Source organism: Anopheles coluzzii, chromosome 2 (assembly GCF_943734685.1).
Source record: "Anopheles coluzzii chromosome 2, AcolN3, whole genome shotgun sequence".
Taxonomy (NCBI): domain Eukaryota; kingdom Metazoa; phylum Arthropoda; class Insecta; order Diptera; family Culicidae; genus Anopheles; species Anopheles coluzzii.
The window spans coordinates 97,800,104-97,827,354 of NC_064670.1; the positions used below are offsets into that span (position 1 = coordinate 97,800,104).

The 27,251-nt window shown below is 45.6% G+C and overlaps 1 protein-coding gene across 6 annotated transcripts in view; it reads right to left on the minus strand.

The window, feature by feature from the left end:
• Positions 1 to 24,926, minus strand: part of LOC120950299 (sodium-coupled monocarboxylate transporter 1) — a 51,446-nt gene extending 26,520 nt beyond the window's left edge. Inside the window, exons 1-6 of one of the 6 annotated variants that reach the window (XM_040368230.2) lie at positions 23,524 to 23,539; positions 21,372 to 21,619; positions 19,234 to 19,756; positions 18,714 to 18,917; positions 18,441 to 18,589; positions 14,116 to 14,277 (exon numbers count right to left, since the gene is read on the minus strand). In XM_040368230.2, the coding sequence (XP_040224164.2) occupies positions 14,116 to 14,277; positions 18,441 to 18,589; positions 18,714 to 18,917; positions 19,234 to 19,396 (678 nt within the window). In that variant the 5' untranslated portion in view covers positions 19,397 to 19,756; positions 21,372 to 21,619; positions 23,524 to 23,539. The other 5 variants (XM_040368232.2, XM_040368231.2, XM_049605376.1 and 2 more) reach the window with 5 other exon arrangements.
• Between the last annotated feature and the right edge of the window lie 2,325 nt (positions 24,927 to 27,251).

Consider the following 27,251-nt stretch of genomic DNA (forward strand, 5'->3'; position numbering starts at 1 on the left):
ACGTTGTGTACACACATAGCTAATGCACGGAATGCTCCCATCTTCAATATTAATTCCAGCTGACGTCAACATGCCACTCCGGTACGTACAGGCAAATATGCTACTAAACTTCAATCAACCCAATCTAATTTCTCCCAGATATTGCTAGCGGCGTGTGTGACACACCGGCGAACGGTGCCGAAACATCCAATCTGTTTCTAGAAAACTCTCTAGCATCACCGCGAACGCGAGCTCCGGCGCTCTCGAAACGAGACCGAAAAACCCTCCCCGCCGCCAGGAAGGCAGTGAAGCGCGAACCAAGCGTGCACGGTTGAGCAAATCGATTCAGGAATTAAGAATGACGTACACTTTTATTCGTACTCGCGGCTGTCAGCGCACCCGATTGGTGTAAGACTAATCAGGACGCCAACGTACTCCACACGCTAGCCGGGGAAAGCTCTTGCCATTAAGGGAAGCCGAACGTTATCCTCCCGAGACCCGGCGCGTGCTGCTGTACTCACACACACACACACACACACACACACACACACACACACACACACACACACACACACACACACACACACACACACACACACACACACACACACACACACACACACACACACACACACACACACACACACACACACACACACACACACACACACACACACACACACACACACAAACTCCCCACGTTCGATCGCATTCAATTGTCATTCGAATGGGATGCAAATCCTGCTTGAAATGAAGACTAACACACTCTTGCTGCTGCTGTTGCTGTGTGGAAAGCGCACAATCTGGCAATGAGTCGACATACTCGTAACAGCCACATTACCCCGGCGTTAGCCGGCTGTGTTGACGGTGTCGCAGACAGGCACCGAAATTTTAGCTTTCCGCTCAACAAAGCGGCAACCGTGTAAGACGGTGTGCCGTAATCCTCTTCGCTTCCGGAATCGATTACTGCCCGACTGCCATCGCCGTGCCAGCGTTGTTCGTGCGGAGGTGCGATGAAGTAGCTTTGAAGTTGACAACAATTCCCGGGTCGGGAGCGTCTTGGAATGGAAAGTAATTTTACCCAGACGGTGAAACAACCCTCTGCAGGAAGGAGCGGAGAACCGAACGCGATTGGTTCGTTGTTTGGCAAAATCTTTTACACTACGTCAGACTGCTAGTGCAAGGCACGAGGGCATCCGTTTTACTCGTTACAGCAGGAAGGTGTCAATCGGAACGAGATGCAGCCGTAGCGAGCGGGCTTACAGCTGTGTAGTTTTACAGTCTTGCAACCTTGCCATCTCCCATCAATTACGTTGCAAGAGAAACTACCACCCCACACAAGTAGATCTGAAGCATTCCATTGAACGGTGATAGAGATGGATCGGTTTGGTTTTGGTTCTCTTTTGCTGTTGGGACGCCTTTCTTCGTAATTTCAAGGGTAACGTACGGTGAACGAAATGGTAAAAGACATCTACATTACTTGCAATTTGTATTGCACATGTGTTGCCCTAGTTCTAGTGAACATGGTGCTAGGAAATAGACGAAGTAAGATTTACAAATAAGTTTTGCAAAATGCTGAAGGTGAGTTACGTTTCACGGAGTTCGCCTAAAAGTATACAACATGGCAACACATAATAGGCCGTGAGGTAACTGCTAAAGAGAACTACGCTAAAATCCATACATTGCATACTTTTAGGCGTATCACGTTTCATGCATAATAAAAGAACAAATTTGGCGAAAACAGACATTGCAAATTTACTTTTACTTTACTTTAAAATTACTTTTGGCGATTAAAAATATTGGTATGACTCTTAAAGACGTTCGTCGCAACAGCGCTGGTCTAAAATTTTCCTCAATTTGTATGAAATTTAATAATTTCAATCAAGTTGCCGTATTTAAAATCGTTTAAATTATTTTTTCTAATTTTATGCCTGTTTAGTAAACCTCCTCTGATGGTACCATTCCACGGAACTGCCAGATTTTACACAAATCAAAACCTACCATTTGCATAATTCGCATTCCTCTCCAGCACCATCATCGCCAATGCCCTTCCCAGCAACAATCAACACCATGCTACCACCCCATGCGAAACGTAATCATCTTCACAAGTAAACTCATCACCGAAACCCTCCTCCTCTTTCTCTCTCGCCGAGGCTCACAAAACCCTTCAACCAGCGCCGTTGAAACGAACGAGGCTTATCGGAAATTCTGCATAAATCTCGCCCCGAACAGCTCCAGCTATCAGCAGTGCAGAAGAAAGCGAACGGAAGGCGACGAACGGAAGGCTTCGTTGGTTACAATGATTTTTTCGCTTTCTTTTTTTTTTCTTTTTTACGTTGAAAGAAGCCATCATTCTCCACGTGCAGGCTGGATGGTTTGGTGATGAGGCAGACGCCCTTACCGTTCCGTTTATGGCTTCTGCCATGGGAAAAAGAGAAGAAAAAAAAATGGCCTAACCAGATGAAGCTGACTCTTATCTTAACTGCAGCGATTTCGTGCTGCTGCAACGGCTTCATCTTAACACGCCACTTCAGCGTAGACTTTCTACTTTGGTGGAGCAGAAAAAAAACAACAAACTACAAATAAAAATTTATCAAGAACATGGAGATAAAACAACGCTATACAAAAAAAACGCTAAATAATGTCCGAGTTTGCCAAAAAAAAAATTCGAAACATCCATGAGCATTCTGAGCGAAAGAGTAAAGTGACTTAATTTTCATGCCCAACACAACACAGCACCAGGGCACGAGGGGGAAAAGTTGCCAACAATCGTGAAACAATGTGCCAAAACCAACTACACCATTACGGTGAGCGCGCACACGTTATGATTTTATAAACAGTTCATATTTTTCAACCGAGCTTTCCCTACTAGAGCTCGGCGCTCGGCTCTACCAACGAGAAACTGGCTCCGGGGCTAGAAAAGCCCATATCATTATGCTACAACCAGCCGGAGAAGCATTCATTTTTCTTGCCGCTTTACATTCCCGAAGCATCGCGCATACCGCAATGCCCTTCCCCCTCCTTCCCGGAACACGGTGGGTGGCACAAAAAAAATACGAGAATATCAAGACTTTGATTGCACAGCGCCAGCACCGCCGCTCCTACTCAGGAATGATTGACTCGCCGAGTGACTGAATGCTGCCGCGCGGTCTTCGCTTGCTCAAACGTGCCGGGCGACGGGACGGGCAGCGGAATGAAAACGGAGAAAGAGAGCGAAAAAAAAAAGCAAATGCCCCGTGATTCCATAAGTTGACGGAAGGAAATAAATTTTCCACTACATTCCGGTACCGCTTTAAAGAGCCCCGCGCTACGGGCGGAACCAATAGAGCGCGGGCCGACGACAGGGAAGGCTTGCAAATTTACAACCTCACGCCCCGAGGCGCCGGCACCAGCACTGTCAGCTGGCTGGGCTGGGAAACACTCCATTCCATGCAATTCCCCCGTTTTCGGTGGAAAATTTATTCAAATTCGTCATATTGCAAAGGCCCCCTCCCGTCCTGGTTGGTTTTACGCGGAAAGCGTGGCGACAAAAATCAAGCGCGCCTTTCGCGTCTCTACCCAATTTCCATATGACTGATTGCGATAATCGGATACCGTTTGTCAGGCGGGTGGGTATAGGCTAGGATGCCCGCGAGCCAACACACCCGCCTGACAAACTACAGCGTGACGGCGCGTTTTTGTTTCGTGTTATTTTTGCCACTACCGTTTCGGTCGTTGGTTTGTATATGCAACACATACAGAAAGACAGATATTCACACACACGTAGAGAACAATTCACATCATACTTTGTCAATTTTCACATTTCCGTGATTTAAGATGCGATGTGAGCAAACAACGTCGTGTGTGGATGTCACTATGATGCAATTTGAATGTGGAAATGAGCCTGCAATTGGATGGGGCTTTATCTTCACTTTGAAGCAGGAAAAATAGCTCCATTACTCTTCCGTAAATGCCTGCGCGGCTTGTCTGTTATTTGTTGTTTGCGGGATCCATTTTAAACGGAAGCGTTTGATTTGATTGTTCGCTTGGCGTCGAGCAAACCGAACCGTTCGCGTCCGAATCGCCAAGGTTATGAACAGTAGAGATTAATTAATTTTAATTACATACATTTAGGCGCTTCGTTGATGGAAAAAGGAAATTGTGAACAAATGTTTCGCCTGAAGGTATGCAAAATGTATTTTTAACTACTTTTTAAGCGATTTTGTAACTTGAAAGTAGTCATGAAACATATTTTTCACTGCATAAGTTCAATACATTACATAAAAACCATCAGTCATCAAACCGCCAAACATCAAACGGACTTTGTAATTGCTTTTGGCCTATGAAATCAAAATTAAACATGAAATCCATCTAACAGCAAATACTAGCAACGTGTCTACGCGTGTACTACTGCTTTGAAGAAAGCATTTGTCCAATGTCTATTGACTTTGCGACGAATCGATAACTTCCTCCCAGAACCGCAAATTGTTTGTTTTTCCCCTTTTACTTTATTCCGTGCCAGATCAAACGTTTTTTTTATTAACATTTTTGCAACAAGTAGCTTGATTTTATGATTCTTGTATCGAAAAAAATAATCATTGAAACTCTTTTAGCAAGTACATATTTGCCCAGCCATTTGGCAATTGAGGGTTTTGTCGACGCAAACACGCACCAAGAGCTTGTGGCTAGGTTTGAGTTTGATACTCTTATTCAAGCAGCACCCGTACGAAAACTCCTGTTCTGAATGTTCCCATTTCATTCATCTGTTCGTTATCCGCCATCACTGAAGCGAGCGAGTATTAACCCAATGTACACATGTCTGCGTATTCCTTGGAGGGTTTCCTCCCATTGCAGCCACTTGTTGCCAGGCCCGGCAAGCATGTGCCCTGTTACGCCAAACAATCTTCCTACACACACGTGTCTGTTTACCGGTGTTGCCTTCCCTCCCTAGCTACAGATGGCTACTCCCCCCATCCCAGCCACTCAGCATATGCACGGATTCTTGACATCCTTCCCGCACTCCGCAACCAATAACAATAATGTCACGCTATTTATCTTCATATTCTATACAGGTGAGATTACACTCATCTGTTCACTTTGCAATCTAACTTTGCCTATTTTTGCCGTTCACTGTACCATTTGTTGCTTTGCCCTGCATCTCACACTCTACCCACCACACCATCGTACACTCCCACCCACACACGGTATGGAAGCAATGCTACCGTAAATGCTTAAAAATTCTAAAGCAACTCCAACCCGCTTCTTCCTCCGCCTCATACAGCCAGCGCCATTCAGGAGAAACAGGCGAAACAATGAACGAAATTTGTGGCACGTGGTTTCAATTGCAAATTTCGCTTCACCCGGGCCTATGCTATTCTGACAGACCAAAGCCTTCCACTGCCTCGGGGAAGCGAGTGGGTGGGTTTGTTGAGTTTTCCGCCCCCTGTGCCTCCCATCATCAACCAACTCCTCCCTTTCACCCCCCCTAGCTTTCCTGGGAAGAAGTGTCCGTGAAAGAAACAATAAATTTCCATTAGACGTTTTCCAACTGGGCGTCTTACGCAAATGCGGGAAGCAGCATTTACTTGGCGCATCCACCTTTTCCCCAGCTTACATACCCGGCTTCTTGGGAGACGTCAAATACGCAACCTCTCAAGAGAAAAAGGAGAATCGAGCGCCCGTTTGACTGCGCGGTGTTGCTACTTGCTGCTGTTGTGGAAATATTTATTCCCCGCCCGACCCCCCACGACCGCACGCGCAGATTAGCATTACACTGTCTCGAGGTGACTTCACACGTACCATCATCATCAGTGCCACTTTCAGCCACCAGCCATTCATGATTCCTTTTATAGGAGGGGGGGGGGGGAAGCAGGAAAGGCACATTTGGCAACCAGATCTCCGAAAGCACGACCGTATCCTAGGCCTGCCACACCAATACAATCCTGCGGCGGGTGCTAATGAATGCATAATTTGTCTAATTACAAGCACCAGCCTCCTCAGCAAAACCGTCACTGGGTGGGGGGGGGGGGGAGCACCAGTATAGCTGTATAATTTCCAAATTATGGAAAAAAGGAAGATGGGTTTGTATTGTTGCCGATAGAGTGGAGCTTTTGCTGCGTGTTTTCGTGGAAATGATGGTACCCGCTTTGCAGGAAGTGTGACTTCAATGCGGAGACCCATTAAGACACCGTCTCTTTCTTCTTTCCATAGAAAATTATAACAATATTAGACCTCCATATGATGTCACACCAGCAAAACGTTAGCCCTAACCAGTAGCAGTTGAGAAGGGTAGTAGGAGGGAGGCAATAAATGGCAGAAATGAAGATGTTTATTGTGGGCAATTGAGCCGTGTGCGACCCGCGCCACTGACTGTTTGTAAGTAATCGAATTCAATTAGAGTCGTATGGACTCGCTAAACCATTGGAATGGGAAACCATTGTCGCCGAAACTGATAAGATTACGGGCTGTGAAAAAAAATCTCACTATATATAAAATCGAAAATCGCCACAATGACGTGAGAGTAAACATTCAGCAAGAGAGAGAGAGATAGCCGTGAGAGCAGAGCTCTCTTAGCAACGCGCGTTGCTGCGAAAGGACTTGCTCCATGCCACACTGCCACCCCTCGGGTAATGAGGGCAATGGTTACTTAGATTTTTTGTTTACACAAACCGATTTGAAAACACATGGTATTGGATATAATGATTTTTTTTTTAAATTAAAGTTGCAAATTAGCCACCTGATGATAACGTGTCCCATTTCATACCCCTTTCCCTTATAAATCAAGATATTCAAGGCAATATTAAAAAAACACATGTTTGAAAACTATGCAAAATAGCTTAATTGTGAAATGGTTGATATGCCAATTCATTCAATCATTAATAAAGCCAACCATGCTCATTATTGGTGCTTAAGCACCTGGAATACTACATACACCGTCGTTATCATAAGTGTGGTACAGAATATCCTGTAAAACGGGTTGCTATAGCCAGGACGTCGAACATGTACACTCCCTTAAATCTTCTTCTATTTGGCGTAACGTCCTATGCGGACATGCCGGCCTGTATAGACTTTCGAGACTTAATTCATTACCACGTAGCCGGATAGTCAATCCTTGCTACGGAGGGCCGGTGCGCGGGCTTGAACCCATGACGGGCATGTTATTGAGTCGTTCGAATTGACGACCACGTACCACGGGACCGCCACAAATCTACTTCTCCCTCAAATCTACTACTCCGCAATATTGGTTGAGTCGGGACCAGGTAAACGCATGACAATAAGAGGCGGATGTAGCCGAGAGACCCTAAGCGGCCATATACTAAAAAGCCTTGCTGAAATTCCGAGCCAGAAAGCGGCGGATGTTGATGGCTTGAAAGTTAAAATTGAATTTGTAACGATTTGCTCGCGGGCGGGAAGAATTACTTATTTCAGGATGTCCTTCCGAAACAAAGCACTAAAGGGAGAGATGGTTCATTGCGCAACATGACTGCAACATACTGCGCGTTAGGTGAGACATCCGTGCGCACTGCATTCAGCCGGATCAGCGTCAACTGCAGAATGATCCACAATGAAACTATGCTTACTGTAACGTGCCCAAGAGGGCTGAAAAGATTCTGACTGTATCTATCAAGAGTGATGGTGATATCTACCATGTGATGCAATCACCGTACTATGGAGATGATTAAGAACAATCACGTTATAATTAAGGAAACGTGAAATTTGAAGCAAAATCTGAAAAATGTGGGGCGGCAAGAGTAAATAAAGTAGTTTGCAAGTAAACGCGAATTCAGTGGATTGATCTGGAATGGGTATACAGGGTTTTCGAGGATTATATAGACATGTTCAGCGAGTTGCAGATTCGTTCAGGCATATGATAGACTCTTTCAGCGAGATATAGAATTGTTCGGAAGTAGGCGTAGACATGTTCGGTTATACTGTAGAGCTGTCACTTTCGTACCCCTTGGACTGCAGCTTGGATCATTCTCATCAGGAGGTAAACAAACAGTTTTCGAAAAAATAAGCTTTTTTCAACTAATTTATGTATTAAACAGCTTGGGGAATGATTATTAGCTACTTTTAGGACTTTTAAGAATGAAAAATTGAACCCTGCGGCACAGTGTGTAAACAAAACAAATGACAGCTCTACAGAATCGCTGAACATGTCTACGCCTACTTCCGAACAATTCTATATCTCGCTGAAAGAGTCTATTATATGCCTGAGCGAATCTACAACTCGCTGAACATGTCTATATAATCCTCGAAAACCCTGTAACAGTGTTGAACCATTCTTTTCTATAACAGTATAGATCGGAATATTAGAACTACACCTTTGGAATGGACCTTTTTGAAATTTAAGATCGGGAAAATTTACATTAAAAATGTTCTATGCATCTATTACTTATTATCTAACGTATGAAACATAAGTCGAAAAAGAGTAGAAATGGAATTCGAACCATGTGGTATATCATATTTTTATAGTTCAATCTTACATTTATGGGCACAAAAAACAAAAAATGGATTGAAGCAAAAGTGAGCATTTCGAAAATTGTATGTTTTTAAGTACGTAATTGGGATTGGATCTAAACATGTTGTATATGTATTAGCGGCACCCTAATTTTTTAATCCACTGCACATCAATACGTTATTCAATGAACACGTTGTTGAGGTTACTACTTAGCTATGCTTTCCAAAATATCACGCCGATAACTAAAAAATAGTAATCAAAAAATTATACATTTGTAACAACAGAGGCATGGAACGTATCAGTTCGAAAATTACAAAATTGCGTGACTTGGCTCAAAATTATCCTCATCGATATTTAACGGTTCTGCAAAGTACAGTAAGAACTGTCCAGGAAGTTACAAGGTTAACACATTTGTGGTATAACGCATAGGAACAAATAGGTGTTTGAGTTACGGTTGTTGCCACTGAACGTGTAGAGTTTGAAAATAATTCGAAATTTGAGAACATCCGGTAGATTTTACCGGGCCTTAACTAGTATATATAAAATTCTAATTTTAAGCTGGCGCCTAACAGGTTGGCTGATAAGTCCCCGGTCTGACACATAGATGGCGCCGCTAGTATTAAATGCATATTATTTTTATATAGTACAGTATCGGACATTAAGATAGGACCCTTTTTTTTCAATGCACCGTGCACTTGTTTTGCCACGTTACTTGTGTTTGTGTGTGTGTGTATGTGTGTGTGTGTGTATGTGTGTGTGTGAGTGTGTGTGTATGTGTGTGTGTGTGTGTGTGTGTGTGTGTGTGTGTGTGTGTGTGCATGTGTGTGTGTGTGTAGTAGTAGTAGAAAGAGAGTGTGCTTTTTAATGTGTATTTGCAAGTGCGCGGGTTTGTGTCTGAAAAACATAGCTTGCCATGATGTCATGTGGCGTTGAAATTATTCTTATTATGTGTGTTATCATGTGAAACATTGTGCGTTTACACTTGGATAAAAACTAAAGTTTGCATCGACAGCAGCGCTTGTTCCTCGGACGAAAACGCAGGTGTGCTGTTTCATGAATGTGAATGCGACACCGGTGCGAAATGGACACGCGCACAATAGCAATGAACTCGGCATTCCCTCACAGGTGTTTCTCCAGTGCACGCCATTGAAAGTCCTGCGTGCATCTTTGCGTTGCACGTTGTGTGCGAATGGTAAACTTTGTGCGTGCATTGAGCTGGCGCGCAGTTATTCTTTTCAATGGGCGTTTTGTTTCATGAGCGCGGCAGTATTCTGTTCTCGATTTTGAAGGGAAGACGCTTACTCGCGTACTCGTTGATAGTTTTTATCCATGCGATGGTTTCGCTGCTCCAAAACGATGTAATTCATCGCGTATAGAAGTAGAACGCAGGCAGAGCACGGGATCAGCCGTGTCCAACTTTTTAACCAGCGCGTTCTTGACGGTCCAAGCAAGCAATGTTAGTAACAATGGGTCGAGGTAAACGTTGTACCGATTATCAGCGCCATATGTAAAAGCGAATGGCTGCTGCTGGCATTAAGCGCAAAAGGATCGAGTTCGTAATGGAACGATCGCGCACTTTTGTGGCAAACGCGCTTCGGACAACCGAAACGTGCTTAGACAACTGAAACGCGCTTGGACAACCGAAACGCGCAAGTCAACCGGACGTCCTCAGAAGACCACGGCGAAAGAAGACCGTAACATTGTTAATAGATCGAAAACACACTGATCGCGAGGGCGGTGGTCCTGCTTATCACACCAAAAACCTAACCCAAAACACAAAAAAGCTACTTACAAATCTATCCGAAACGACCTACTTGTGAAAGAAACACACACATCAATACACATTCAAACATACATCCACACACACACACACACACATGCACACACACACATACACACACACACACACACACACACACACACACACATACACACACACACAAACACACACACATCCACACACACACACACACATGCACACACACATACACACACACATACACACACACATACACACACACACAAACACAAACACATACAAACCACACATAAACTTGGCCCAACGGGTGCACGGTGCGTTAAAAACCCAATGCCCTATCTTTCTGTCCGATACTGTACCAACCTTCAAATGATTTGTGTGAAAATTTGACGTCTGTATGTCAATTAGTTTGTGAGACAGAGCGTCTTTTGTCAAGCAATTTTTGTTATTGTGAAAAAAAATAGAAAAAAAGGAATTTCATGTTTTGATAAAATACTGTTTTCTGAAGGGAAAAAATACAGTGGAAGCAAAAACTTGGCTTGATAATGAGTTTCCGGACTCTGTCCCAGGGAAATCAACAATAATTGATTGGTATGCAAAATTCAAGCGTGGTGAAATGAGCACGGAGGACGGTGAGGAGCAGTGGACGCCCGAAAGAGGTGGTTACCGACGAAAACATAAAAAAAATCCACAAAATGATTTTGAATGACCGTAAAATGAAGCTGATCGAGATAGCAGAGGCCTTAAAGATATCAAAGGAACGTGTTGGTCATATCATTCATCAATATTTGGATATGCGGAAGCTCTGTGCAAACTGGGTGCCGCGCGAGCTCACATTTGACCAAAAACACCAACGTGTTGATGATTCTGAGCAGTGTTTGCAGCTCGTTAACTCGTAATACACCCGAGTGTTTGCGTCGATATGTGACAATGGATGAAACATGGCTCCATCACTGCACTCCTGAGTCCAATCGACAATCGGCTCAGTGGACAGCGACCGGTGAACCGGCTCCGAAGCGTGGAAACACTCAAAAGTCCGCTGGCAAAGTAATGGCCTCTGTTTTTTGGGATGCCCATGGAATAATTTTTATCGATTATCTTCAGAAGGGAAAAATCATCAACAGTGACTATTATATGGCGTTATTGGAGCGTTTGAAGGTCAAAAGCGCGGCAAAACGGCCCCATATGAGGAAGAAAAAAGTGTTGTTCCACCAAGACAACGCACCGTGCCACAAGTCATTGAGAACGTTGGCAAAAATTCATGAATTGGGCTTCGAATTGCTTCCCCACCCACCGTATTCTCCAGATCTGGCCCCCAGCGACTTTTTCTTGTTCTCAGACCTCAAAAGGATGCTCGCAGGGAAAAAATTTGGCTGCAATGAAGAGGTGGTCGCCGAAACTGAGGCCTATTTTGAGGCAAAACCGAAGGAGTACTACCGAAATGGTATCAAAAAATTGGAAAGTCGTTATAATCGTTGTATCGCTCTTGAAGGGAACTATGTTGAATAATAAAAACGAATTTTGACAAAAAAATGTGTTTTTCTTTGTTAGAGCGGGGACTTATCAGCCAACCTGTTAAATGTATGCACATCCCATGGATCGTATCCGTTGATTTTATTATTTAATACTATCTTTTTCCTCACAAAAGTTAATACTATTTATTATGTTTTAACGGTGTGGATTATCATTCAGTAAACTTTTGTTGATGGGAATTAATCAAAAATCAGAAACCATTTTAACCTCCCATTAGCGTCTTCTTTTATCAAGTTAATAATCATCCCAAACATCGAAAAAGCTGTCATCTACGCCAAAGCACAACATAAGCTGTAAAGTATGTAAAAATTGAAAAATAATCACTGCCTCTCCTTCCACAAACTTTCCCAGCACACACACACACACACACAAAATAAAAGTATTTGTGAGCTTCATGATAAATACAACGAAACTGAAAAAAGAAACAAAACACACACAAGAATAAAGCTACTTCTTTCTCCCGTAACGCAACATTTCTCTCCCACCCCTTTCGCTAAGACAAATAATTTGTTTCCCGTGCGCGCTGTCAGATGTCACGAACGTTACCAGTGACACGATTGTCAAGGGGTGGGGGGGGGGGGGGGGGCAAAACAAAAACAAACCTTGCTCCTTGAGTTCGATGGACAGGACGAGGGGAGCAAAAGAAGCATGGGCAGCAAACGCTAGCAATATGCAAATTGCTTTCCATTGTACTTTGGCAACGGTTGGCGCGCCATTCAGAAAAAAAAGCCTCGGCACGAGTGTGCGTGTGTGTCGCTGTAATTTCTTGTTGTTTAATTTGAAATTGCTAAACATCACTCTATACAAGCAATCAAAGAGCAAAGTTTGCCTTACTGTTTCCGATGAAAAGCTTTCGCGTTGTTTCCACCCACTCCCGGTGCATTCGTATGTGCACGTGTATGTGCCTTAAAGGCGGGACTGGAAGAGGGGGTGCTTAAATGTTGCTTGCCTTTATCTGTTCGCTTATCTTTCCGGGTGCTTCTTCTTCTTTTTTTGTGTCATCCTGCTTAGCACAAGACAAGAGAAAAGTCTAAGCATCGTTCGTTCGTGTTTTTTGTTTGTTCTTGCGCAAGATTGAAATTTTCTACCTCGTTGCAGAAAGTACATGAGAAATGTACCCCCATGTGTGTGTGTGTGTGTACCTTTACCATCCATTACACGGCAGTCAGTGCACGACAATAAAGGCAACATCAAGAATGGAAACAAGGTAGCACAATACACACCGGCACTAAACCGAAAAGAAAAAAAAATACATCCAGATGGAAAATAAGATAAGCAAGAACAGCACAGAAGTACGTACAAACATAAAAGCTCTTAAGCACCCGTCAAGCGTCTGCAAAGAGCGTTACACACACACACACACACACACACACACACACTGCCGCCGCCACACTAAGTGAGCAGTATGTTGGCCCATCATGCAACAGGAAGAGGGAGTGCGCGTGCTATGTGAGCTCTTCATTACAATGTAATCCTATCATTGGACGACAGCTAAGCCCGTCCTTCTTATCGGCACCCCGAAGCCCGTGCCTCTCTCTCTCTCTCTACGTCACTTCAGCACCGCAGAGATCCTGTCGTACCGAGGAAGCGTCACTGAATCCGGTACAAAACGGCTGATCTGTTTGTCTTAGAGCTTCCACGGACTGACGACGTCACCACTGACAATCTACCTTCTTCTTTTTTGTTTTTGTTACACCACGAGGATAAGCATCATCCCCCAATAGGGGGGAAGGGACAGGGAAATAAATACTGTCGAGTGGCACACAGACAACAGAAAAAGACGTAGCAACCATCCAAACGACAATCACAAGATCATTCTCTTCTCCGTTGGCATTGTTTTCCTTGAGATCGAGACGCGTCGAGAGAGAGAGAGAGAGAGAGAGAGAGGCAGAGGGAGTACGCATGAATCACTTGTGCAAATCGACTCACGGCGCAGAACGATGCACGGGAGGCCTCGGCTGCCGCTTCCTACCCGCAATGTAATAAACTGCACTGGCAAGGCCTCCTGCCTGACTGGCCGCTTGTTTTCCCCGCATTGCGATAACACAACAGTGGAAAAGCACACCAGGAAGTAAAAGGCAAAAGAAAAAAGCCAACTACCATCTTCAGTGCGCCTTTAGAGGTGCCTTTTTACCGTTGCTTTGCGCATGGATACGTTTTCGATGCTCGCCGAGCTGATGCAGATTGTTTCTGGATTGTCCGGTGGAAAGCAGTTCGTTCCTTCCGGTCGAGCAACGACCTGGGAGGTGTATTGTTCTCTTTTTTTTGTTTAAAGAAAAAGTATCCACACTTCCAAGCAACTGCACACGTCACTTATAGGCAAGTTCTCTGCCTTTCTGCCACTCTCGCACTCTAATCGTCTCACCAACACGCCTTACACCGAACCTCCATTAGGGGAACTCACCTGGAACGTATCGGCGATAACGACCGCCTTCATGCCGCCCTGCGACGAGTAGAAGATGCACACAAAGTAGATCAGGACGACGGCGATGTACTTGTTCAGACCTGTTGCTTCCGAGAGGGCGATGGCGGGCGCCAGGACGGCCACCGACGTGTAGAACAGCATCTGGAAAGCGAAAACGGAACGTTGAAGGCACAATACGAAGCGATGGTAGTAGTAGTAGTACGTAGTATGTGGATCTATCCGCCCAGGTACCGCGTTGAGCGCTGTGAGTTGCTGTGAAACGTGCCTAGGTCAAAGGTTCGTCTCTTGCTTTATTTTTTCATCCCTTTCTTTCTTCGATTTCTTCCACCAAAGCCGGCAGGTTGGCTGGCTGATTGTGATGGATTCATGGTAACGGTACGAGCTCCCGGAACTACCTGACAATCTACCCACACCGTGTTGTTGTGCAAGTGGAGCTATAGAAAATCATTCCCAGTACAGGAAGAATGCTGCATACACACACACACACACGTACTTAAGGATAGGATTACTTAGAGCGTAGAGCGTTTTGTGACGGAGCAAGATGACACTGGATTAAGGCAAAATGGCGCAAGAGATTGAGGCAAAGTATGATGTTTACAGCAACACGAGACGCTGGTAACAGCGCAATTCCCGGTTCCCATAAGGCTGGATACAATAAAAACGGCACACACACACACACACACACACACACACACACACACACACACACAGACAAACTCGGCGGTCAGTGAGTGTAGTCCTTCCGACTAATGCGACTTCCGGGAACGTGTGCCGCCACAACATACCTGGCCCATCCCATGCCCCCAAGACACGCCACACGGCAAAGCGTCTCCGACATTAAGCGAACGTTGAGCGTTGTGTCCCGGGCATTCATCGTTTTCAATAAAGTACGCTACAGGGCGAACACACTTGTGTGCGCAGTGAGGAGGAGATGGCCCATCATGGTGCCTGGGCCCATCTCTCCTCAGCAAGCCTCGACGATCCGACATGCTCCTCGCTCGGCATTGTTTGGCTTCAAATTAATCCCTAATCCTCCCCGGTGTAGGATAAAGCTATGAAGCAAATGAGGGGAGGGGGGGGGGGTTTGCTCGGTGTAAGTGACCGGAAACGAGCAGCCGCGTAAGACCTACCAACCAAGCTTTTGCTTGCCTGTACCGTACTTCGTTTGAACAATCAGCGCCGTTGGAACTAACGAAGCAATTCGTTGAAAATTCTTACCATTTTCCCGAGCCACAAACCCGACGACGCATAAAGCGACCGGAGAAACAATCAAACGCTTGGCAGACTACTAAACTCAATTTCAGCCGTGTATGCGTCTATATATTCCCATTGGGAGGGAACGAAGACACACAGGGATCAAGCAGATGGTAGAGCTGGAAGTTTGTCCCTTCCGGCATTTTTTGGGGAGGGATGCATTTGACCACCGGGATGTCAGGTGGTGCCGAAACAGCAGCCAGAGGGAAGCGAAACGTTGGGAATAAAATTCAATCAAACTTAATTCCATCACACCATTTAATCCACCTTTGATAAAGTTTACCTTTCTGCCTAATCTCACCGTGTCTGTGTGTACTTGTGCTTTCCCAGTTGTGCTGGGTACACTTCATCCCGGACAGGCTCAACATTTGCGGACCATTGCGGCTCGATGAAAGCATCTTTATGTCTGTGTCTATCCAGACCGGCTAGTAGTTATAGCAATTCAGGCTTTAGGTTAAATACGTGATGGTTTGTTCCGGTTCCAAGAAGAAATCTATCTGTGCAATCAAAGGGCTCCAACACGACCGGTAAAAAAGCATACCATTTACCGGTAAAAAAGCATACCAAGCAAGCATACCGCTTTAATTCTCCACCGTACCGTACACACTACGGGAGGAAATCCTCCTAGTTTGACGAAGGTATTACCGACCGCCCGCAAGCCAAATGTGGCCTCCGCCAATTGTTTGATTAATAACAGTAACAAGCAAATATCACAACAGATCAGTGAGGGCTGCCAGGTACTGCCAACGCCCTCCAGCACTTCCTAGGTGCTAGAGCTAGGGCTTGGTGTTAGCGGTTGTTACTACCGGACAGTACTTGCCCAAAGCGCCCCCAATAGTGACACCTTTTTTTGCGGCCAAATTCTGTGGTGTGTGTGTGTGGATTAAACGTCCTATACTGATCCCAATCCGCACCGCAAGGGGTGCGTCAGTGTGGCATAGAGATAGCACTGACACTTGGATTTGCTTCCAAAACTAAATCCAGTGAGGGAGCCAAACCAAAACGGGCCTTCCATATTTATGCCCCAGATGTCAGACTGCACGCACACTCGTACGCCTGTCGGTTTCGTGCCGATTCGCACTGTGATCCTATAAGCTGTTGGATAAGGTAGGATTTTGTGTTTTGCGTTGCAATGGAAAGCAGCCGTTTGGCAGTAAATTTGAATGTTGTATGACCATGTATGATGGTTTGGAAATTATTAAAAAAAAAAACTAACAAAAAGCATCAACCGTTTTAATGGAAAGCTATGGCGCCCTAAAAGCCTAAAAAGGATTCTTTAAGCTAAAGTAATCTTAATGCCTCTTACTTTAGAAAAGTATTGCCCCATTCTAACCATCTCCCGTTTTAATCCACTTCAATCGAACAGAGATTCACTGCCATTTTGGGGGCAAGATTGTTCCAATTCTTAGAAAATCCTACAAATACACTTCACAACACTTTGTGCATTACTTCCTGGAAGTTTCCTCATCTTCTAATGCACGCGTTCATTCTCGAACCACATGGTTTTGATACCAAAGCGCGCATTTGCACAATTTAACCGTTCTCGCAGATTTCACAATCACACCTTGCTCCGTACAAATACACACCACCTGGGTCTGGTGAAATGGTAAACCTCTCAAATGGGAAACAGAGGAGGGCAAGAAAGGCTCCGATCAACAACTCTTTCCGGTAGGGCGGCAGCAAGCGTACGATTTAATTTTCTACCTCAAATAAACAGCATTCATTCTAAAAGCGCGCGGGAACAACATTTCCCACCAAAGCAGTATCCTCCACTCCATCTCCCTGTGTACCATTGCTCCAGCGGCCTCTTCCCCCTATCCCTTCAACTGGTGATAGCGAACAGAAGGCAAAAAAACGGAGGCATCCTTGAAACAGCATACAGAAGTCATCCCTTTTTGAAACGAGCCTTTATCTTTTCCGGGCTCCCCCGGTACGACCGGTTGGCACACCGACAAGGAACACACCAGAAGCCAAACGATACTACCTATGCCTATACACACACACACATACACCTTTTTTGTGGCACAAGAAAATGCAAATAAGATGGGCGGAATGGGAGTTGGTAAACATAAATTTTACAAAACCCTCTCGTTGCCCTGTGTGTCGCATCCTTCTCCCAGCTTTTTTTTTCGGATCTCCCGGCTGAGATCAATCCGAATTCACATTCGGTTGCGTGGTTTTTTTTTTCATGGGAGGATACACACAGATAGATACACAAACGCACCGCATATGTGCTAGCAAACGGCCATAACAACAACCACAACTTCAGTCTTCAGACCTTTACCACAAATCAACCAACAAGAGAGAGAGCGAGAAAAAAAGCAACATTCAGGACGGCGTTCCTGTTCGCTTGATTCGATTTAACGACCGAAAATGAAAGACAAGATCAAATATAATCAACGCAAAAGCATCATCAAACCTGTGCGGAAAGGTTTTGAACAAAAAAAAGCAGCGTAAACCAGTTAGAAGACCGGCAACATTGCATCAAACAACCGAACGTTTTCTGACGTTGGTTGCAGCACTGAGCTAGACACAAGTTCAACCCTCTACATTGGCCCGTTGTAATGATACCCCCCGGTTGAAGTGGATCTGTTTTGTGAACTGTGTGACCCCCTTGGAAACGCATCATTCCTTTTGCCTTGGAGCACCGGGGAATGAATTGAAGGTACAAACGGTAACGCAGTATTCAGTCGCAGTGTGTTTTATCGACGTGCGAATACCGTGCAAACCCAAAGTTTACGACACACGAGCACATGGCGGTTTTGGGGGTGGAGGGAGGGTTGGTTACTTGGCAGTAGGCTGCCACCCGTAAATCGTTTGCTATTTTATGTGTTTGTAGCACACCGAGCGGGCCAAGCATCGAGGGTTTTATTCGTGGTCGTGGTAAAGCAGCGAGTAAGCAGAAAGGCTTAACTCAAGCCCCGACGAGTACTCGGGTACTTCCGTATCGAGTACTTCCTGCCTGGAAGCTTGCAGCGTTGTAAGAACTGGAAGCCTCAACTTACGATACATACTGGAGAGGAAGAGAGAGAGAGAGAGAAGGACCTTACCTGAAGAATGTACAGCACCGCGCCGAACGTTCTGATCCGCTTATCGAACCGCATCCCAAGATACTCGTAGCAACTGGTTACATCCAGCTTGTAGTAGATGGGATAGAACACCTTCACCGCAACCGGCACTACCAGCACCATCGATATCACTGGGGGTGGGGAAAGATTGTGAAAATAATACATCACAAACCAGAGAGTAACGAAAAGTACTTTCTCTTTGCTTCTTCAGGTACGTTCGATCAAGAAAAACCGAGACCGGCCGCCACCACTTACCGATTAGCGAGAACTGGGTGCCGCTGAAGAACATCTCCGCCGGGTTGCCGAGCAGCTCGATCGCCGTGATGAAGCTGGTGGTGAGGCTGAGCGTCACCGGGAACAGGCTCATGCCCGAGCCGAGCAGAAAGTCATCGCTCGACTCACCGCCAGCCGCATCGGCGCCACTGCTGCCCCGCTTTTCAAACCATCCGTAGAACACGCCTGGTGAAGATGAGGTGGGAAGATGAGTGTGAAACATTACTCACCAGGCTTACAGGGTTTTCCACGGGTTCTCATAGTTGTGGGACACTTCCTTGACTCTTTCTAATTGGAAATGAACTTTATATGATGGAAATTGGACTCTTGGCGCTCTTTTTGGTCAGGATCCTTAGCAATTCCTATTGGATTTGTCCAGCAAGGGTGCTATGGAGTCCAATTCCCATTACATTAAGTGCATTTCACGCAACAAAGGGTCAATAAAGTGTCCCACAGCTATGAGAACTCCTGGAAAACCCTGTACTAAGCAGCAATGTCTTACCGATGCCTATCGAGATGACCAGCATGAAGGCGACCGCCAAGTAATCGTACACCGTAAACGTTGGTCTCGAGTCATCCGTGGGCTCGCTGCGGATGCTCTCCGGTTGCCCAAGAGCGACACCCGCCAGCAATACAACCAGCAGGCACCGACAGTAGCTTGCCATTTCCGCTCTGGACTCTGGAGGACGCTGGACACTGGAGTTTGTGTTTGTTGTCGCACGCTCCAGATGTTTGTCCCAACTGCTGCACCAACTCTGCTTGTTCACACACAGAGACACTCGTAAGAATTCACAAGCAGACTTTCAGATGGGCGTTTTGGTGGATGGTGGGTCGGTTGGACAGTCGGCAAACTTAATTTGTTGTTCGTACACCGGTTTAAAAGGGTCGGTCTCTCTTCTATCGCTTTGCGGCAGAGGCTCGGGAGCGGTTGGCGGCTGTGTTCAGTATTGCTTGCACGTGGGCGAGTGATTTACATCTCCACACTGAGACTTGTACTGTGCCTGGCAGATGAAAGGATTATTTCCCTATTCCAGGGGGGAAAAGAAGAGACAGAAAGAGAGGGACATTAGAGAGCCATTCACTCACACACACACCAACAACGATTCACGTTAACGATTAACTATTCAAGTGCAGCTCTAACCTTAAAGAAAGGCGCGCTTGCGATGGGGAGATTCACGCAGTGTCAGTACAGTGCGAAACTGTGCAATCACAAGGCGTCCCTGGCTGTCCCTTTGGTAGAGCATTCGCTTTCGAAACTGGACCCTCCCGTTGGATATTCCCCCAAGAAGAAGCAATCGAAGATGCACAAATCGCACAAAACCACTTGGCCACACACACACACACACTACAGTTATCCCGAGCGACTACGGCACGCTGCCAACACTCCAGTGAACGCTTTCCAACGGAACAATTCCAACTGAACGACCAGCGAACGAGCAGCGCACCGTTTATACGCCCAGAGTTTTGTACACTTATCAAGATCTTCTCCAGCACGGTTACTGCTGCTACTGCTGCTGCTGCTTCCCGCATTCCCGACCAAAGCTGCACTCCTTCATTTCCCATCTATCATCACCCGCCCTGACACAACACACAATACACCGCGCGTTTGCCGGCACTCAGCACGCCGTGTGTGACGACGTGCATTGGTATTTTTTTATCTTGCCTCCCCTTGATTACCGGTAGTAGTGCAGATCGGTTGAGTTAGAAGAAGATCGATCCAGTTCAATCTTCAGAAATGCAGTGCAGAGGCACTCACTCTCCTGCCCGTCCCATTCAATGAAATAGGGGAGGACGGTCCCGCGACCGAAACGCGCTGATTGTGGCCTGCCCATTGGTCCACGATAAAGACACTTCACTCATCCCGTGTGCTCATGCTTTATTGGCTTATCACACCGCAAAAGTACCGAAAACGGTCAAATCGAAACACCCAACCAACCTTCGAAGCATAAAGGGTGTCGACGCCTGATAGCGGTGTGGCGAATGGGTAGCGTCAACACACCACCGGAGCATTGAGCGCGGTTGTTGCTCCAAAACGTGACCGTCCGATATATCGTTCGGCCGCTCTCACTGGTTGCCAAAAGCGTTTAATTTTAGGTTCCATTTTCGTTTTTTCAGGAAGCAGCAGAAACTCTCCTTCGAGACCCATCCATCCGATGCGAAAACGAAACTCTCAGCCCCACAAACCCATGAGTCACGCATGATTGTTGTGAGACTGGCGGCGTTGCAGATAGCAGTGCTGATTCTGCACCGTTGGGCGAAATGAAACTGATAAGGGCAAACAACGCTCTCTCCCGCGCGCCGCTTGGGCCTCTTTTGGATGTGTCTCAAATTAATCAAAGATGTTATCATCTCAATCAGCAAGAAGTAGACAAAAAAGCGAACGATACGAGCCCACCAGCTCCACCGGAAACATAATTGATGGACACAGACACACACACACACAGAGTGCGCCAAAGAGGGCCTCTTTTGATTAGATTGATATGGTTGATAAGCCTGCTGCTCTGGGGAGCCCACTGGCAGAGCAAACTGAGCAAAGGTTGGGTGGGTTTTTCACACCACAGTGGACACGGGGACAGTTTTCTGTGAGATGTGGGCAAAAAATGTAGGGAAAAAAATAAACGCCTAAAAATCACTATTTACCTCAGCGAAACTGGCGCTTCCGGTGCGGCACTTCGCGGTACTTGAGAAACGTTCTAAACTGCAGCAGTACGATCAATCCGTAGCTTCCCGTTCTGTGTTGCATTCGCGGTATTGCACTGACCACTTACTGCCGTAGCACCACCATAAACACGTCCGTAAGCTGCAGTTTTTTTTGTTAGTGGCAAGGAAGGGTTTTCAGGTCCACCTGAGTGCGACCGATTTAAATCCAAAACTTTCGAATTCGGGAACTACACAAAAAAAATTGTAAAAAGGTTTTTGCGTTTTTTTTTCAAACACTTCCAAACGAAACTAACGTTCACACTTTCACCAACACTACCAGCTACACCACAGCTGACCGTACTCCGTGTGTTCGTGATCGTTGCTCCGTTGGTATGTCCGTACCGCACGGGAGCAAATTGGAAACTCAATGAAACGCGCCCGAAACGTCCACCATTTATTAGCAAAAATCGCCCTGTGTGTGTGTGTGTGTGTGTGTGTGTGGAGCGGGAGGGGGAAGAATGATGAGTAAGGAAGCATCCGTTCGCGTATCGACGGGGACAGTGAGACACACACACAGAGACACGCAGCTGTGTAGCTTCCTCCATCATGATCTAACGCATGAACACTTCTCCCTCATATTAGTTTTTGGCGAGATGGATTGGAACAAGAAAAAAAAATCATATGCAACCAACTAACACACACACATGACACACTGGGTCAGTGGTATGATTAGCACCCCTAACGCCCTCCGAAAGCCACAGCCCGAAAATTTTCCACTAAACGCTCGCGCGGCAACCCCACGGTTGCTACAGCATTGCAAAACGCCCAAGAAGCACGGCAATGCTTTGCGCACAGCTCAACGTTGCGACACCCTTAAGGGCTTCCCGGGACCACGCCGGTACCGGGCGGATCGGGCCGGGTTAGAATGGGATGGAACTAGTTCAAACCTCAAGCCGGCGGACATAACCAGCTGCAACAAGCACCACAGCGAGCGGTGCAAGCGGCAGCAGCAAACGCCCAACCAAGACGATCGCTCAGGGGCGCGCAATACACAACACGCCGTGTGGACGACCTCGCGAGGCTGCTCTGACTCAGCGCAACCGCGGGTGCTGCAATTGCAGCGGCGGGGGTAGTACCGTACAAAGGAAACGCAACATTCTAGCGCTACTTCAAGATGGCGTACGATTACGAGCGACCCTCGAGCCGGGGGCAATTATTGCAATAGATGGACATACTTTCCCCTGTGGCTGTGTGAAACAAAAAAAACTGTCCCGCTACAAATGAGGATCGAATTAACCCCCCCATTAACCTAACGTCCTTATTTTGCGCAAAAATTTTGCGCGACGCATATTGTGCCGCACGACAAAGCGATGCGCGAAGCGACAAAAGCATCAAAAAGCATGATGGATTCACATTCACGGCGGCTAATCGGGAGCAGGTCGCGTCTCCGCCGTCGTCGTCGTCGCCAGCAGTTAATGGGGTTGACATTAATTAATTGTCGTAATCCGATGTGTTTGTGCGTGTGTGTGTTCTAACTAGCACCACGCAGCATGCCATGCTTTCCTTCGCTCACACAGTCAGAGAGAAAGAGAGCTTTTTCACCGCCTCACACCGCAGCCGGGTGAAAGGTTGAGTTTATTAGCGCGCGTTTTTATTAACCCGGCACAGGAGATTCTGCCACGCTCGTTAATAGGATTATGGTTTCCCACCGCTACATCACTTACCACCACCACCGACGGGTAGGATGATCAAGGTGAAGATTCTCACAACACAACGCACACACACGAAAAAGAAGCAAGTTGTTCTACTGTTCTACTTCCTTCGGCGCTTTCGTTTCCGCATGCCCACAAACACAAACCGAACGTCACCGGACCAGGCAATGGTACTGCGAAATTTGGCTAGCCCTGCACACGGGTGTACACCGGAAAGGAGGGTCGACACAAACAATTTTGATATCACTGCATCACAACAACACAACAACCATGACACACACACGCGCACGCGGCGGAGTTTGGGTGAGTTTGCACCTACTTGGATGAGGAGTGAAGTCAATGTTTTTGCACAAACACGAACCATACTTTGAATGACGTTTGGGGTTGAGGGTAGAGCAAATTGCGTACGAATCAATTCGTACGGGCAACAGGAGACGAACCTCTTTTATTTTGGCGCTTCTTATCGGGCGGAACAAAATTAATTTCCTGTGCCGCGCGTGTGTTTCGGTGGTGGTCGCGAACACCACGCGATTGGAAGCATCTTTTATGAGCGATGGCCTCTTTAAGGGTGCAAGCATGATGAGTGTGGGTATAACAATCGTTCCCCCCCCCCCCCCCCCCCCCCGGTCCCGGGTCCCGTTCAAGTGGATGCGCCGATTAGCGCGCAGGGCCTAAGGGTGCAGCGCGAGACTGTAAGAAACTTTTGCAAGTTTCAAGTGTCGCATCCACGCCAGGTGAGTGGAGAGGTATTTTTGTATAATCTACCACACTCACTGCCGCACACTGATGTAATTGACCGTAAAAATCCGTGCCACCGTTACTCGACCGTTGCGCACCACACAACCATCGAACACAGTGACTAACGAGATTTTATTACACTAATTAAAATCTATTCCAGGCTGAAGAGGCTGCCTCCCAAGACCAATCGTCGTCAATCATCAGCAACTTCAGCTCAAATGGGCCCTTCTGAGAGTAGAAAAAGTGGCGGCGGCGGCGGCACACCGGTCGGTAAAGTACTGCCGCAAAGTGTGTGTGTGTGTTACATTCTTGCCCCACTTAACAAAGAGAGAGAGACAACAGTTGGAAAAATGTTCAAACTTTGGTCGTAAATTTTCATAAACATTCCAACGACGACGAGTCGCCACGAGACACGGGGGGAGATGGGGAGGAAAATCGTTGTACTATAGGTACGAGAAACAACAATGAAGCCTAATGGATATAAATGGCACACAGAAACACACCGAGCAGTCGAGCGGGGGGCAACGCGTTGATGAGCTTGATATCCCATCGAAAATAACGAAATAACGCTACGCCCGTGTTAATTCCGTCCCTGATTTTGTGTTAGCACACCTTATCAAATCACTACCGGAAGTTATGGAAAACAATAGGGGAGCAAGGGAGGTGGGAAGGGTGGAAAAACACAAGATGTAAACAAACGGCCAGCAGAGACGCCACCACACAGCACATGTTTTACAGCACTCAAGCGAGCATTCACTTAAATTAAAAAGACCTTCCCCACTGATTCCCACCGACAACCTTTTTGCACCTGGACAGCAAAAAAGGTAAACAACTCCTCCAACGCCGCATCTTTTACCTCAACGAAACTGGCGCTTCCGGTGGGGCGATTCACGAAAATTGCTCACAATCTTCGAACACCGCTGGCTGTCACGACACGTACGGTGGGGCCGTTGCATTCGCCTCAAGCTGATCCGCCGTAGGGACAACACCGTTATGCACATACACGCACTGTGTCTCAACACTTCACACACCACCGCGATGCATTCGATCGGAACACTGGCGGCAGAATCAAACCTAGAACACTGGATCGTACGAGTAGATATAGTTTCTTTCCGCCGCTTATCAAACCGGAAGCAACGCTCACGCAGAAATCGGATGCGGAATAACAGTTTGGCAAATCGGACCACCACCACTCCTCACAGGGGACGACTTCACTGGCAGAACTGGAGTGGAGTTCGGGCGAGATAAAACGTTCAGTGTGCGCGTCTCGCACGCTCTCGAATGCAATCCCCCTCCCTACCCTTTTCTTTGGAGGTCGATTAACGTTAACCGAACGGGCACCACAGCAGTACACACACACCGCACACCTGGTGGAACCGCATCAAACCGATTCGAAGCATGCGGCGGCTGGGGCTTAGTTTGCGATCGACCAGACCAGGCCTAAAGGTGCGAATAGACCCCGCTGTGGCGTGTGGCAGCAGTTTTGCCATCCACTAATTACATGCCAATTTTCGCACAACAGTACAAAAAACGGGGATGTGGCGATGAAAGAAACGGTAGTAGTATCACCTTCCCTTTCGAATGTTCTAATGAATAATAGCATCAAGCAACTAATTTTACAGAAATTCGATTAGCATACGTTTGCTAAAGCGAACAAAAAAAAATGGTTTACTTTTAGATCGCGCAACAATTAACGAATAATAGCTGAAGCCTCTAATTTGTTTAGCAAACAATTATTCAGTCAACAAACAGGTTATTATTACGCATCTTTGTAGTTTCTTGAGACAATTATGTTATGCATGTTAGTTAGCCAATTTCGGACACTTCTAATTTTGACAGTATTTGAAGCTAAAACGTCAGTTAAACAATAAAATTATAGTTATAAAACTAAGTTATAGTTATAACTAAAAATGAAATATAGTAAATATAGTTAAAATGATCTGTCTCTAATCGTTGTAATCATGTTACTAAACACAATCAAAGTGTCCGGAATTATTATATTGTTTGTGTGTTTTATTCTATAACTCAAACAGTTTCTTCAGATTTTATTAATTATTTATTTATTTAATTACTATTGTTTTGCTTACATGCATAGACAGAAGGTAAAGAAAATGCCGATAAGGTCTGATAATACTTTTCAAGTGCGTGAAGATGAACCACTCTTTAAATTTCAAATTTTAGAAATCGATTGAGTCCCGGCTCGTGGCACAGTTGTCAACTCGCACGACTAATCAAAACATGCCCGTCATGGGTTCAAGCCCCGAATGGACCGTAACCTCATACATGTAAGGGGGCTGACTATCCTATTATCGTTGTTGTGCCAAAGAAGAAGAAGAAGAAGAAGAAGAAGAAGAAGAAGAAGAAGAAGAAGAAATTGACTGACGATGTACCACACGCTATATTGCATCTCATATCTCTAATATTCGTGTTTATCGAATTATTATGAAAAAGTGTTTATACTACCGTTTCGAAGTTCGAAAAATACTGATACAGAATGTTTAAATTGTCGGTGTGGTTTGAGTAAATTTTATGCTTTATATGCTCTTATTATGATGTTTAAATATCAGTAAAATTCAAAAATAGCATAAAATATATCAGAACATTACAATATTCTCAGTAAAAAAAAAACATACATAACACTGCCAAATAAAAACCAAATAATGTACTACAATAATGAAGAGAATATTTTAAACTTTTGATATATTTTTTATCATTTTGAAGGTCGAAAAATACTGATACAGAATGTTGAAACATGTAATTTTACTACATTTTCGGTGTGGTTTTCGTAAATTGCATGCTCTATATGTACTAAATATGCTGTTTAAGTATCAGTAAAATTCTAAAATAGCATAAAATAAATCAAAAGTTTTTAAAAAATATTCGCAGTAAAAAACATACATAACACACTGCCCAATAAAAACCTAATAATGTACGAACATCGAGTATCGCATCATACTGCTGATAATTGCTCTACTGTAAATGTATTCATGAACTATTCATTCTAACACCAAAAAAAAAAACTTCAAAAATATTGACGTCAGCTAGATTTATTTTTTTAACGTTATAGGAAATTATATTTATTTATGGAATTTCATTTATTTATCGATAAACCCATCATTTGGTATGCATTGAGCTTCATATTTCAGCATATTTAAAAAAAAAAACAAATCATGAAACCAAAATTGCTTCGACTTGCACACTTGCTAACTCTAACCGCACCTTAAGCACGATCCGAAGACAGGTCACGGGCAGTCCGTAGTTGCTCACGCGTAGTCGGATCAATGAAGATGGAACCAGTTCAAACTGAACTGCATGGATACACTGACCCTTACCTGCCGGCGTGCGCACACGCATGATAATGTATCGTGTGTGTGACGTGACGACGGACGGCGGCGGCAGCAGCAAAAGCCAGCTTGCGCTGAGCCCGCGT